Here is a 15,442-nt window from a genome sequence, read left to right on the forward strand (position 1 = left end):
TTTCTCTCCAATTTTAACTTTATCATCAACTTCAACACCCAGACTCCCTATTAATAATACATATTTTAAGATTGCCAAGCACAAAATCATCACAAATCAGTAGCTCACACACCCATTTCATCAGCTCTACCTACTTTCCAGCATTCGGTCCCTAGACTATTCAAAGATCTTTTCCTTATTCTGATTCCATACAAAACAATTCAGGTGTCAAAAACATAGGTTAGAGCATTACGTCACTTCCACTGTGCCCTGGTAATTATTGAGTTTCCTTTATTAATTTTATATTTTCCATTTGACATTATGAACTGCCTCTCTTATGAAATAAATGTGTACCCAAAAAATGAAACTGGATTCCTAGCATAAACATATAATATCAATGTAGTGATTATAAACCATGACAGTAATGATCTGAACATTCTTACTTCCAACTGTTAGACGCCCACACTACATCCATAATGTTATGTAACATTCATAACATAACTACGACATTGAACCATAGGTTTACATATGCCCATATAACATACACAATTTCCACATCTCTCTCACGTTATACTAATTTCCGGCCTTATGACCAACACGGATGTCAACCGCAAATTTAGATATAATCTTAATGGTTCATTACAGTGATGCGCCTTCACAATGAGTGAACAAATGCTAATGAACTATTCCATTCTTAGGACTAGTTTTCACACTTAGCACATGCCATTATTCCCTAACGAGATATGCCAATGCGCCATACCGCGAACTATTTTAATTTATAAATTAAGGCAGAGTTCAGTGGACTGACCTATCTCCAGTTCTTTGGAAAATTCTTCAGTTCACCTTACATGACGCGTCAAATCTTTCGCTTAGGTCCATTTTCTAAGACTCTCAATTTTCAAAATGTGTCTAGGAAATGGACCCACGCGGAAGAAATCACCGATACTTACACCTTTAATTGCCACTATGCGGAAACCTTCACAGCGAAGGTCGAGTTCAGGCTTACCCGATGATTAATTATAAAATAATTTGAAAAACAAATACGATTTACGCTCGCAGCACTGTCTCTACCTCATTACTTCTAGTGCTGAAGTGGAATTCACATCTTTATAATTGCTTCGCGCTGGACGAATAAACCATCAATGCAGCGTTCACTCAGTTTACAAAATTCCCCTTGAATTCATAAAAACGTACACAAGAGCGAAACCAATGAATTGCAAAATTTACGAAATAATATTCTGTAAACAGAGAGGCTACAAAAACGCAATTAGTAGATAACATTGCAATCTTTACACTTCAAAAGAAATCGTGATGAAACTTCGCAACATCACAGCCACTTCCACTGCAAGTAAGGCCAATCGAAGACTAACCGTGAGTGATACTAGGGCAAAGCATGGGCAAGATAGTTTCGTATGATGTCAATCATAAATAAACAAATCAATGAAAACTGTGTTAAATCGGTTACGTCTTTCACTTTGTTTTGACTCTAGTGGTATATAATGAGTCACCGTTTTAACCGTTTCAACTGTTTGATATCATATAAATTACTTCTTCTCACTGATTACCTTGGCTCAGGTTAAGATAATTAATTATTCTTATTTATTGTTGTAAAAATACATATTATCAATTAGTTTTATATTTATTCAGGATTTCGCGCCAAAGTCACTGGCCTTCGAAATAAAAACAGTTAAGAGAGAGGTCCTGGGATTGGTTAGCTGGTCACGTCTATCGGAACGGTTCTCCTATTGGCCAATCTCAAAAGGATCTCTTACAGAAGTCGACGGAGTTGGAAGGACGCTACCTCGATCGACGCCATTGCCGGAGCAGAGAGGATCTTTGAACTACGCGTCTGATCAAAACGCCAGAAATGGGTGACGGTAAGTTCATTTCTGTCCCGTTTTGTAGGTCATCAAATTTTCTAATGTCATTTTATTTCGCTGAATTAGTTATTTCGTCGTTATTCGTTGTAATTCAACGAAGTTGAATTAATATTTTAGCCGGCTTAATATTCCCACGCCCTGGCGTCGGGACGCCGAAAATGCTTTACTAGCATATCAACAATTTCCCTCGATAAACTTGTCGAAGTAAATCACTTTCATGAGAACATAAGGTTTTCAGTTCATTTATTGAAACGGAACTAGTATTTTCAGGAATTTGAAGTTCATTTGCACGTGCAAGGGTAAGCGTTAGTGTAGCCATATTGGATGGGAGTAATTGACCAGATCATTCTGTCTAAATGCTTGTCTTCTGCATTGCTAAACAGTTGTGGAGTGGTTATTAGTTGAGGATAAGGCAGTTAGTGATAATAATGTGTATGGTTAAAGTGAATTTTGAACATGCAGGATTCATGTGGCCGGCGTCCTATTTCTCCCGCTGATGTTATTTTTTTCTGCTCAAGCTGTCCTTTAAAATGTTCTGCGTTATACGTTCAAAGGTTTTGGATTGTTTACAAATGATAATTTAGTTGATATACTTCTAGTATGAATTAACCACCTTGGAAGTTAGCATCGTAATGGCGCCGTATCATTTGTCGGCTTGCGTCGGGATTGATTGTTTCGGCGTCAGTTTTTCAGAGGGAGTTTTAGTCCATTATGAATGTCGTCCATTTTCATTTCGCCATAATTTTGTTTTGGAAATCTATGTAGCATAGTAGGTTTCGGTTGATTCCACGAAGTTTTATATTTTCCAAATATTATGGGGGAGGCAGAGGGTGTTGGGTCACCAGCCAAGTATTTAGCGCTTTTGATTTCTACAGTTGTGACCTGAAGTAAACCCTGTAAGCCTCATTCACACTTATAAAAAGTCGCGCTTGGATATTTAACTTCATCTACATCTACATAATACCCCGCAAGCCGCCGCAAGGGCGTGTGGCGGGGGGTGTTAGGTCACCAACCGTAAAAACGAAAAATACCACATGCAAAAAACAACACGGAAAATTACACCCCAGCAGCGCACACACTCATGCAAAACTCCCTCCAACCAATACTCATGCAAACACATACACCGCAAAACAACAAAAAACTGCACCCCAGGATACAGCACGAAAGCCATCCTAAAACACGCAAGCCAGGACACAACAAGCAAGAATGTGAAACATCACTACCACATGAAAATGCACCACAAAACACTCAACCCCCCAAAGAGACAGTAAAAGGAAGGGAATTCGACCCAACGTTGCAGGTAGCAGGAATTTCCCCCCGCCGGGAGGGAAGAGGGACTGAAAGGGAAACTTAAAAACAGATTAACAGAACACGAATGATGTCATGCGGAAAGAATGGGTTATTATAACAAAACACATAAGGTTAGTGGAAGAGCATGCATTTAAGTAGAACTAATTATTTTTTAGACACTGAGGGTGGCAAGTGGAATTTTTACTATCTATAATCCTACAGTTGCTATCCCGTATTGTCCGTGGAAAGGAGTCCTCGAGTCGGCTAGTCCTGGCATCTATTTCCCGAATTTTATATGCATGATCCAAGCGACCAATGTATGTAGGAGTACGAATAATCTGCGAGACCTCGGTGCTGAAACATGCGGATCTGAATTTATTTAATAATTTCAGTCTTGCATTGAATCGTCTCTCTTCTAATGATTCCCACCCCAAATCCATGAGCATTTCGGTAACGCTTTGCGTTTTATCGTAGGAATTTTTTACAAAACGGGCTGCCCGGCGTTGAACCTTTGAGACCTTTTTCACTCGGGTCCCACACGCTGCATGCGTATTCTAAATGAGGCCTTACAAGAGCGTGGTAACAACGTTCCTTGACCTTTGAGTCACTTTTGCCGACAATGCGTCTAATGAATCCCAATTTTTTATTTGCTTGACCGCAGACTTTACGTATGTGAGTCCCCCAAGTTAAGTCTTTAGTGAATGTGACACCTAGGTATTTTACCGCATCAACTACTGCTAGGTCACCTCCAGCTAATTTGTAAGCAAATCCCGTTGATCTTTTAAAGAAATTTACCACTGAACATTTATAATAATTTAGAGTCAATCCCCAGTTAGAACACCATTTAGTAATGCAATCTAAATCCTGCGCTAGAATAAAACGATCTTCATCCCCAGATATCTCCCGATAGATCACCGTGTCATCCGCAAACATCCTAATGTTACTTTTCACTTCGCGGTTCAAATCGTTAACAAAAATCAAGAAAAGTAACGGCCCGATCACACTTCCCTGAGGTACCCCCGACGTGACTCGAACGCTGTCGGAACTAGCGCCATCAAGGACTACCCTCTGTTCCCGCTCTGAAAGAAAATCTTTAACCCAACTTATAGCGCCCTTGTTTATACCCGCGACCTTTAATTTATGAATGAGTTTACCATGTGGGACCTTATCAAATGCCTTTTGAAAATCTAAGATGATGGCATCCACTTGCCTACCTCTCTCACCAGATACAAGTAACTTAAGCTGGCCCAAATGGTAGATTTGACGGCTTTTACCTTATTTATTCGATTTGTACGAGTAGGTTGCTGAAAGGTAAAATTAAGTTGTTGGACCTAATATATAAATCAAATTATTGCTGTAACTACTCGTTTCTCTTCAATTTTATGTAAACTGCAATTTTTTGGGAAGCAACTACCCCTGTGGCCCTGTTCGTAGTTTGAATATTGTGTAATAAGCTGTATTGTTATTATGAGACTACATTTTCAATACCAATTGTCTCCCCTAATGGGTTTCCTAGGCAGGTTTGCCTTGTAGGGCGCAACTTCATAACGGCGGCGGAACAACATAGTTAAGAGGCCATCCATCCCTGGGGTTAATAGCGTTGCATTTTCTCGTTTTTTATTATATATTTTCATTCGCATGAAAATAGACATAAAGGGATAAATAAAAGCAGCAAATATGAAGGACGAACACAGGAGAAGCGGATCCGAGCCCACAACAAATGAAACAATATTTCCTAGGTCGGGCCGGTGCCCTAATATATGTGCTGAAAATACTGCATTTATCAGTAGTCTTAATTTTCTTACTAGTTAGAACTTAATTCTGCAGAAATAAAAGGTCTTGTTCAAGAGTGCATTGATTGAGTAAATAACCCTAGGTAAACACAAGGGATTCTATTGTTTTGGGCGAAGGTTTTTCAGGTGCCTCATTAAGTTTTGATTGCTGGTGAGGGTAACGGACGAACCACTGGTTTCCCCAATTTTCAGCTCAGCATAATAAGGCAGGAATCGGGCGCATTAAAGCCAAATGGAATCTTAGTCCAGGTCATGCCTCTTGGCAGTATCATTTGCGCTACTACCCCACGATCCCATGTTTTTACTGGGTACGCTGCGGACCCGTTACTCCGCTAAAGTCGATGGCCAAGAAATTAGTGGAAGTTTTCGGGAGTGAGCATATTTGGAGGGATTAGATTTGAGCTCTCTTCACTCAGTAAGCGTTCAAGTGGTTGTGCTTACGGGCTGATTGCAAATTATTTTAACAATCCCTTGATTTAGATGACTTCCGCATGAAATGAATTAATTTTTATGGTAATGAGTGGCAGTTGATGGCTTAAGTCACATATTGTCCTAGACATGGTCCTCAGTGGCTTTGAAGTAATATCAAGTATAAATATCTGCTTACGGAAGGTGTTACTGGACCCGTACGCTTGACAAGGACTTTTGTTCTGACGTTTTCGGTAGGATATTTGCATTTTGTTTGAAAAATAGAATCACACAAATACAGCTCAAGATTGTTGAAAACACATCGGACTACTGTCAAAATAGAGAGAGAGAAACGTTCATCTAATTAAATTTGCCGTGTGCATTTCCAGGTAATTAAATGCAAGGGTAGAATTAAATACCATAAATGAAGCTTGGGACGGATCCAATTCTGGATGGTAACACTTAAATCATGGTCATCATGGGGTGCACCCATCAATGTTAGGGTATAAGCGTACATAGTTAGAAAAAGCTGTGTTCAGTGGTGATGGCGTAACATTGAGAAACTCAATGATGCCTAAACAATAAAATAGTACTATTCAACTTGAAGAAACATAATTGTTTGGAATGACACTTTCCTTTCTTATGCAGCTAACAACTATTTGCCTTGGCAGCACCTCTTGGGAGGTGCTGTGTAAATACCTCCTGGTAGAATTAGTGGTAGTTCAGGATTTAATTTTTTTCCGCCTTTCTGGTTCTAGGAAAGTTCTAGAAGTCCTGCTGATTACATTTGCATATCAGGAAAGATATTTTTCATGACTTAGCCCTCTTCTGTTGAAGGAAATTATACTGACCCTTAATCCTGTTTGTTACTAATTCCAATAACCTTTGACCCTGTTCTGTTATACTGTTTTTTGCTGCCTATCTTAATCAGAAATGGTTTTAATTTATCATTTCCTGGAGTTATCCCAATTAATGAATGACTCTTTTTATTTCAGATATTCGCACTGGAATTACTCCACCAGTAAGTATTATTCAAGTTTGAGTTTACTGTAGCACTTCTGTCATAAGTATTGAATTACAGTATTAAACATTGCTTGCATCTTTCAGAAAACCAAAATATTTGTTGGTCGTCTACCTGAAGATGCCAAGGCTCAAGATCTGAGAAGGCTATTTGAACAATATGGAACGGTCACTGAATGTGACATTTTAAACAGATATGGCTTTGTGCATATGAAGACTGATGATATGGCCAGCCGTGCCATTGAGGCTCTCAACAATGCAGAATTCATGGGTGTGCAGATCAGTGTGGAGGTATAGTTTTAATGTTGTATGGATGCTTACTAGTGTGGTGGTGTAATATATTGATAGATTACTGGAGTGTCAAGGCTTGGCCTGGGGTAACATCAAAGTATTTTCTATTTTCAGCAATCGACTGGTAAAAAGAGTGGTCGTGGCAGAGGTTTTGGCCCAATGATGAGAGGCCGAGGTGGTCCAATGAGAGGGATGGGTATGGGGCGTGCACCACCTCCTTATATGATGAGAGATGGTCGGGGAGATTACGACAGGCGAGGACCTGGGATGGATGGAAGGGGACCTGGAATGGACAGGATTGGGCTTCCACCCCCTCCTTCCATGAGGAATGGATATTATGACAGCTATGACAGAGGCTATGATGGCTACTACACCGCAAGAGGTCCCCCACCCCCACCACCCATTCTTGGGACTCGTGACAGGTACTTAACCTATTGTTAAATTGCTTAGTTTTCTATGGTAGTTATTACAATTTTATGAATAAATAGCAGTATCATTCCTGTATTTTCAACTAATGTGAAATATGAACATACTGGGTGTTAGTTACTACTTTGTAAATAAGCTGTTGTAATGAGCTTAATTGCTTTAATTATTTCCAGAGAGCCTGAGCGTCGCACATATCCTGAAATGCTTCGTGACCCATATGAGCGACGGTCTTTTACTGATGTTGGGCGTGTTCCATATGAAAGACCTATTCCTCCATCACCAGCTTTTGAGCGCCGCACTGATTACCCAGCAAGAGTGACTCCAGATATTTATCGTCGAAGATCTCCTCCTCCCCCTGCTGCTTATGGCAGTGCTCCCACTGGGTAGGTTTCGTTACGTTAGTACAATGTATTGGGTGGGTGATGCTTGGCGAGTTGCATGCTTCCTGCTGAATTTCCTTGGGTAAAGGATGCATAGATGCATTCCCATTCACTCTGCAGTGCTTTTAATGCTCGGATTATGTAATCTTCTATCCAACCGAGATGGACCTCCAAGGCTGTTATGGGTAATTTGTCATGTTATCCATTGTCTATTATCCCTAATATTTCTCCTCAGAGCATTCTCTTCTTTTGGAATCTCCTATTCATTTCATAACAATGGTGGAGCTAATGTGTATTTCGTTAGTCAAATCAGATTCATTTGCATGTAGTGCCTCAAAACTTTGTTTAAAAAGTTCAGATGTGCAATATGGGAGTGCTTCAGAAGTTGCTTTGTGTTAATTTTGTTATTCCATTGCCTACGTCATCATATTTGACATTTGTCTGCTTTGAGGTTAAAACATTTTTCTTAGAATTTATTTGTGGTCGAATATTTAATGGAAATAAGTAAATCTTTGTAATGTTTTTGGACGAGTCTGGCTTTGAAGCCAAAAGTTCACCCAAGTAGCAGGGCCTGCATTCCAAATTCTGTGATTGTGATAAATATTACATAAATATTGTGTGTTGGGGATAAAGCCTATTGCTTTCAATTGGTCTATTACCTCACTTAAATTGCTTTGTATTCAGAGGGTGAATCCAAGTTTCTCTCAGTGCTTTTCATTGTGCACTTTGTACAGGTTTTTTGCTGTCCTAATTTCATACATTTGCACTATTTCTTGTATGTTAAGTTTGTGCTGGTCATAAATCTTTTAAGTTGTTTTTAAAGTATAGCTTATAATGTAAATAATTCATTTATTTGTAGTTATGAGAGGGATACTCTCGACCCCTATGGCCCTCCAGCTCCTAGACGGTAAGGTTTATCCTTTCCATTGTAGTTAATTTATTGAATGAATCAAGTTAGGCCTAAAAAAAGCCTTTACTTATACATTAGTTCTTGTTAATTTGTATTTTAAATTAGGAATTTCTTTTAATAAGCATGCTATTTTAATACAATGAGGACATGGATGGAAATTATTTCAGGGTCGAGTTTGCCTCTCATAATTCCCTAATATTCATGTGTGACTAGATAACTAGTATTTGTGCTGCTGTTCACTAAAAGTAAATTCAGTCATAAGGCAGGTGCATGCATCTTTGTCCCTGATAATTTGATATGAATACTTTGCTTTGCTTGTTTAATTTAGCCAGGAATCTGTTGTGCATGTTATTTTTCTTTGCCTGCAATGTTTCTTCCCCGCTGTTTGCACCTCTGCATTGCGCTCGGAGTTGTCGGCCACATAAGTGGTACAGCCCCATGGGTGCACGCGATGGATGCTTTGGCCAGCGCGCTTGCTGGTCAAATCTCCGAGGGCGGGGGGGAATGCGTTCCCTACCCTACTGGGAGTTAACAATCGTTGCGTCTTTTCTCGTCGTAGCTACCCCGCGCCGTCTCCCCTCGACCGTGACATGCCGCCTCGACGATTCTAGATACTCTAGATTCTGCGTCGACTCCCGGAAGTTCAGTTGCGGCGCATCGTGTATGACTCGTGCGTCGTATTTGCATTAACGGGAAGAGCGAGCGAGTGTGAATCCCCATTGGACGGCGGTCGGAAGGTGACACCGGTACAAAATGACAAACTGAAAATATGAATGTCAACCTGATTTTTATCTTTGTTTATTCGTTCAGTAATGTTGCCTTAGGCTAGCCAATTGCTTCTTACTATGAGAAAGACACTTTAAAGTCAAGTGGCGTACTTATATATTCAGGAACTTATAAAAAAGTGACTCATTGATCTTCAGTTGTGTACTGTAAGACAGTTGTGAAGTGTTAACAATTCAGTCCGTGTCATTGTCTTCACCATTTCTTTGTGTTCAAACATGCGTATTGTAGCAATTGTTTGCGTGAGGGGTTTAAGGGAGCTTCCAGAACTTTTGAGTATTTCTGCTTTATTGGCATTGGCTCTTGAAAGGTTGTGGACAATTTGGACAAAGATTTCATTCCGTAATTTTAAATCTTTTACTTTGTTTTGAATTCAAACTAAATTAGGAGTCCTCCAAAAGTGCTCGAAGCTTCGCTCCCCCTAATAATGTAAACGTAATAATCAATAAATTACTTTTCTTTGTAAAGAAGTTGCAGTTTGCGTGTGACTAAATCCTCCATACCCCGTTTGTACATGTGCATTTTCGATGAGAGGTTGTGGTGTCACCAGGAGTTGGGTGAAACCAGCTAATTTCTCAGTGCTTGAGTGGGAGCGGTTCATCGTACATCACATGTCACAGATGTTATTGGTTACTTTTGTCATAGTAAATCGTGTTTCTGGTGTGGGGGCAATTCCTATTCCGGCTGAAATCTTGCATTTTGGCTCCTCCTGGGAAGTCATGTTACCTAAAGGTTTCATTGTGACTGAGGGACATGACTACTTCATGAGATGGCGAATTTCTTGGGCACATTCTTAATAGTACGTGAAATTCCATTTTTTGAGAGTCTTATTTCAGTGGGGCCGTGTGGCTAATTTGCCATTGCGTGCGGTGGAAAACGATATCATCATGGATATATCGACTGCGGCTGCGAAAAGTGTAGCGGATGGCGAAAGGTTAGTATGCGTCCGTTGGTGTTATCACCCACTTCAAAACGTAGTCTTCCCCAATAGCGTTGCATGACACAATTTTGCAAACTTCCCTCGTGATATTCTTGCATTGATATTATAATACTGCGGGCAAGGAGATTTATTAGGCCTTTGTCGGTCTGTTCGAAACCGTCGAAGCGTCCATGCCCTGCGTTGGCATTCATTCCGTTAGAAAGAGTTAAATTTGTACGTTTCAATTTAGGGTAAAGTTTCAACCTTTAAAATCATTTGTCGGCAGGCTCAAGTTGAGTTGTTAAAGATCTTCATGAGTTAAGCTTCAGTGATTTATAATGCCATTTCTAACATTTCTTTTTGTTCTTACAGCTTACCAGTGAGGTAGTGGATGGTCCTAGCGGTAGTAATCGGTATGTATTGGTGGCATTTGCGGGTTACCTTAATTTGTAATTTTATAAATTTTAAGTATATTTTTATTTTTTCAGGTGGTGATCGTAACAGGATTCCTTCTTGTATGAAGCATGAATGGGTGAGTACAAGTATTTGTTTAATCCATTTGAAATTGTGCTGACGTTGACATCCAGGAACCACCATTTGGCTGTTATTTACTTGTAAGAATTTAACCTATCATATTACAAAGATGTCTGCATTTATTAAGGTTTAAAAATTTCATTTGGCTAGTTTTTGATTTAAATGCGTCTGCCAATTTAAAATGTTTCGGTATTCCCATTCCTGGATTTTTATTTGCCTCTAGTTTTAATCATGAAAGAAGTAAGGAATTTTCTCACCTGTGACATGCTTCAATGCAATTGTCTTAGTTTCTACATTTCTAAAGAGCATGGATTAATAGATGGTTTATCTGGAAAAGAATAGTATGATTGGGTTGATTTGGCAAGTCAAAGATTTGTCACCTTCAAAAAGAGAGTAGATTGACTTTTAAGAGTGGAAGATATCGAGCGACACTGCTGTTGCTCATTTCGGTTAAACCCATGGCATAAGATGGTTTTTGTGCCATCTCAATGTATTCACTGTTGATTGTCCCAGTTGAACCCAAGGGTTTGCATACTATCCATGTAAACTTAAAATATTTTTCTTAATGTTGTTAATACATTTTGTTACCAATATTAATTTGCGTGGTGTTAGGCCATAAAGGAATGGGAAATAACCAGTCACATAATGGACATGGCCTGGCACCTGACAGACTTAGTATGAAAGTGATTGTCATTAATAATCTTTGTAAAGACACTAGAATGCAATGCACTAATGTCAGTTCTCGTCAAATGTTATTATATTTGTGATTGGTTATTTTGTTTTTTGCATTTCTTTCATTGACTAATTTTGAATTGATTTTTCCAGGTTCTACAAATGAGTACATGTCCATGTCCCCCATCACAGGAAAGCGATGACTACGGCACTGCACTAGCAGGTATTACTTTCCTTCACATTAAGATTTCTCAACAGCTTGGTCTACTACTGTAACTAAGTCTAATATGCTAACCCATAATTTTTCTCCCAGTTTCCAGGGTGAAGCCTACGTGATTTCAGCATTTTTGTATCTAACGTGCAATAAAGAAGAGTTCAGAACATGATTGATTATCTCGTTTGCTTTTGGGGCAAGATATTCTGATATACTGTAAGATTTACTCATTCGAGTAAAACTATTTACAGAGGCCATATGTTTTAATGAATTGGTTGTTTGGTAGTCCTCTGTTCCAAATTTTAAGTGTTCTGTGATATTTTGTACTGATCAACCACCCACACATGATTGTTGTTAGGGTGTCATGGTTAGGCATTATTAGCAGAAATGACAAATACTGATCCTTAATTAGGATTATGTTACATGGAAGCTTCATCTTGGATCCATATATTCTGAAGACTAGGATCCTGCATGTTTTGGTGTGAATGTCTTGCTTTTTGAGCTAAGGCATGGTGTAATTCACATGATTCCATGCTAGATCTTTCAGTGGAAGATCTGTAGTTTGTTTTTGTATTGCATACAAAATAAAGCTGTTATTTTTTTCTTTTAATTCCAGTAAGTTCTTTTCATCCTCGCCAGATGTTTTGTGTTAATTGGCATTTTGTTCTTCTATAGTTAACCACTGCGTGTGTACATGGGCTATAGAGGTCTCATTCCTACACCAATTTAAATATTTTGTGCGACCTCTTGAAGTAAATAGGGTGTTCGGGATGTCACTCCTTAGCAAACATTGACATTGCTGAGTTCTTGCATGACTTTTAAATTTTATCTTATATTCCTGTGTGAATGTTTCTTACGCTTGGTTTAATTTTTTTTAGTGGCCCTCTGGCAAACAACTCTTTCATTATTAATAGAAAGACTGTTATTGCAACTGTTAAATGCTGTTAATAGTGACTGCTTTACATTGGTGCACTGCATCACCAAGATACTTTTCCAAAGCTATGTCTGTGCACATGGTAATGCCATCTTACGATCAGGACTACATCATGATTAATTGTTAAATGGCTAGCCTCGAACTAAAGATGCAAAAAGCTTACTATTTTATGGGATCTATCTTGGGTTTGCCTTAACTGATGCAGTTATGAAGTAGTTAGATATTGTTTGGAGAGTTCAGTCATCAGTTCAGAAGTTTCCTGTGATGGTTTTAAATAAATTAATGCTTTACATGGGTGTACTTAGGTAATGTGCATGATTCATTGTTAGTATGTTGTCTGTGAAACTGAGCAGCAAGTGAAAAGCTGTTGAAAGTTGATAGGGAAAGATGGTAAGTTAAAAGGTAAGTACTTGTACCGTAATGTTGACAGAACAATCTTAGGTCCTGCATTTGACACAAGTATGACTTCCATGCCTAGTCTAATAAGGGTCTCAAATGGATCTTGCTTAATTGTTGAAGAGGGATTGTATGATAGATTCTGGCTGTAGTGCTGAAATAAATTGTTTTATTATTGGTGAATAACCACCATTTTTAGGTATCATTATTTACCATAACGATTATAATTCATGACATCGGCATCCAATACTTTTGATAAGTCAATATTTTGAATGAACCTCATGTTTTCATTTGATTTTTTGAATGGCATGGTTTTATCCTCTTAAAAGATTTAACTCTTATGTAAAGTATTACACCCAAGTATATATATGAAGTTCCAGACAATATGGTTATGCCAGCATGATAAAGAAATAGGTCAGCAAGGTTAGGTGAAGATAGCGTAGGTCCGGACCTACTCAATGGTAAGACAAATGGCCTTTGGGGAATTTAAATTAACTAATGATGGTAGACAACTTTCCTGCGAAACTCTAAAAGGTGGGAGGAAGAGGCTATATGCAATTCATAGCGATTGTCAGAGGGTGGATTGGCTGGAAGAAATGGTAAGATGAGGGTTAGATCCAATTCCTTCCTTAAGGTAAGGCTACGTTGTGTGAGGAATGCAGAACAATTAAATTTGACTTTTCACGCAGCTGTATTGGTTCTTACATTAATCGGAGGATGGACAGCTGGGCAAATGATTACGTATGGGGAGCTCTGTTTGGGTTCATGAAGGGTGATAGCATAGCACTAATTGAGAGGAACATGCATTCATTTACCTGTTCATTGAATGGAAGGGTTTGAGGCGTCAATATTTGGGAGCGATTCACATTCATACGGAGTATTTTCTTTTCTGACTGTTTCATATATTTTGAAAAGGCTTTTGATAGAGTTTAAATTTTAAAAATTAATATAAAGCTAAAAAACAATGGGAATAGATTGGATTCAGGGATAGGAGACTACTCAGCAATCTGTTAATGTACCTCTGACTGCTCGGGTGCGAGTAGGGGACAGTCTGAATGGGTAGTTTCAGGAAGAGGAATAAAGCAGGATTGTTCATCATTGGTGATGTTAAACTTTTCCTTTTGTCCTCCTTACACGGAGGAAATGATTAAAAAGCTGGAGATTGGAATGTTTGCCAGCCGAGTTCATATAACCAGCTTGGCTGATGACCAAGCTTTAGTTTGCCAGTCAGCCAAGAGGTTGCAAGCATTGCTGAGTGAATGGCGAATCCAGTGCAAAAGATATGGGATGAGTATAACTGCAAATAAAACCAAGGGTTTTCAGTTTTTCCGAAAGAGAAAGTCAAAATTAAACTTAGAAATGGGAGGGCAAAAATTGGAGCAGTTCACGTATCACGGAAGTGTTTTGGAACACAATGGTCCAAGTAGTCGGGACTGAGGGATTGTGTTTGGCGAAGTTTTCACAAGTAAGAGAGTTGATGACGGGGACGTTAAGAAAAGGGTAACAATTTTTCCAGACGGGTGCGTGACGTGCAGAATTCAGACCGTCGGTTTAGTGTTCGAATGATCGCAGACCGTATTAGCATTGATAAGATGACAATGCACACTACTAGCACTGGAAATTAGGCAGCACGAAACATTAGCGCTAAACTCGTCCAGATTATCTTGACGGATGACCAAGAACGGAGTTGTGTCTGCTTGAGAAGACCTGCAACGTCATCGCGACGATTCCCCAACCCCCTTGTAGTCCCGATTTGGCTCCAGCAGGCTATTTCCTATTCCCTAAAGTGTAATTCTACCCCGAAGGACATCACCATGGGACCCTAATGAAAGAAGCTTGCACACCTACCCTTAGACCTTTCGGAATCCAAACACCGCGGAGACTTCAGGTCGTGGAAAAGAGATACGACTCCTCTGAAGAATTTTGAGGTATTGTAGCAAAACATGAAATAAAATTATTTTTCCAAAACTTTTCTCGATACTTTTTAAACAAACCATGCTTACAGCGCGGAAACATGGCCATTAAAGTAGGATGAAATCTCGTATTTTCTAACAAGCCATGGTCTTCATCTCCGCCGGCGTTTAGATGAACGACAATGTTCAGGGCTATGTCGCTTCATTCCACTTATTGCATCCATCCTCCCAAAGAGTACTTATTCAAATTCACAACTTGAATGCTCAAAAGTTCGTTTCGATAGGCTCCGGTTTTCTGACTCTACTCAATTGTATTTTGCTCAAAATACGAGAAAATGAGAGTATAGTAAAATCTACTTCATCTACATAATACCCCCCAAGGGCGTGTGGCGGGGGGTGTTAGGTCACCAACCGTAAAAAGGTAAAATACCACATGCAAAAAAAACAACACGGAAAATTACACCCACAGCAGCGCACACACTCATGCAAAAATCCCTTCATCCAATACTCATGCAAACACATATACCGGAAAACAACTAAAAAACTGCACCCCATGATGCAGCACGAAAGCCATCCTACAACACGGAAGCCAGGACACAACAAGCAAGAAATTGAAACATCACTACCACATGAAAATGCACCACGAAACACTCTACCCCCAAAGAGTCTGTAAAAGGCAGGGAATGCGACCCAACGTTGC

The 15,442-nt window shown here is 39.3% G+C and overlaps 1 protein-coding gene across 3 annotated transcripts; it reads left to right on the forward strand.

Annotated features, from left to right (window-relative positions):
* The first annotated feature begins 1,728 nt into the window (after positions 1-1,728).
* Positions 1,729-12,109, forward strand: LOC139698639 (RNA-binding protein lark-like). 3 transcript variants are annotated; one of them, XM_071597492.1, is made up of 11 exons: positions 1,729-1,856; positions 6,346-6,371; positions 6,458-6,661; positions 6,776-7,083; positions 7,261-7,470; positions 8,327-8,374; positions 8,937-10,094; positions 10,452-10,492; positions 10,568-10,611; positions 11,439-11,508; positions 11,599-12,109. In XM_071597492.1, the coding sequence occupies exons 1-7, from the start codon at positions 1,847-1,849 to the stop codon at positions 8,986-8,988; spliced, it is 858 nt and encodes a 285-aa protein (XP_071453593.1). In that variant the 5' UTR covers positions 1,729-1,846; the 3' UTR covers positions 8,989-10,094; positions 10,452-10,492; positions 10,568-10,611; positions 11,439-11,508; positions 11,599-12,109. The 3 variants fall into 3 exon arrangements, with proteins under 3 accessions (XP_071453593.1, XP_071453594.1, XP_071453595.1); XM_071597493.1 differs by lacking the exon at positions 8,937-10,094; XM_071597494.1 differs by lacking the exon at positions 8,327-8,374.
* Positions 12,110-15,442: the final 3,333 nt, after the last annotated feature.

Source organism: Hetaerina americana, unplaced genomic scaffold (genome assembly GCF_022747635.1).
Source record: "Hetaerina americana unplaced genomic scaffold, ioHetAmer1.1.p SCAF_9, whole genome shotgun sequence".
In the NCBI taxonomy this organism is placed as follows: domain Eukaryota; kingdom Metazoa; phylum Arthropoda; class Insecta; order Odonata; family Calopterygidae; genus Hetaerina; species Hetaerina americana.

Excerpts from the sequence above, each read along its gene's own strand:
- LOC139698639 (XM_071597492.1), top strand. Across the intron at positions 6,372-6,457 it reads GCACTGGAATTACTCCACCA|AAAACCAAAATATTTGTTGG; the intron begins GTAAGTATTATT and ends TGCATCTTTCAG. Across the intron at positions 6,662-6,775 it reads GTGTGCAGATCAGTGTGGAG|CAATCGACTGGTAAAAAGAG; the intron begins GTATAGTTTTAA and ends TTCTATTTTCAG.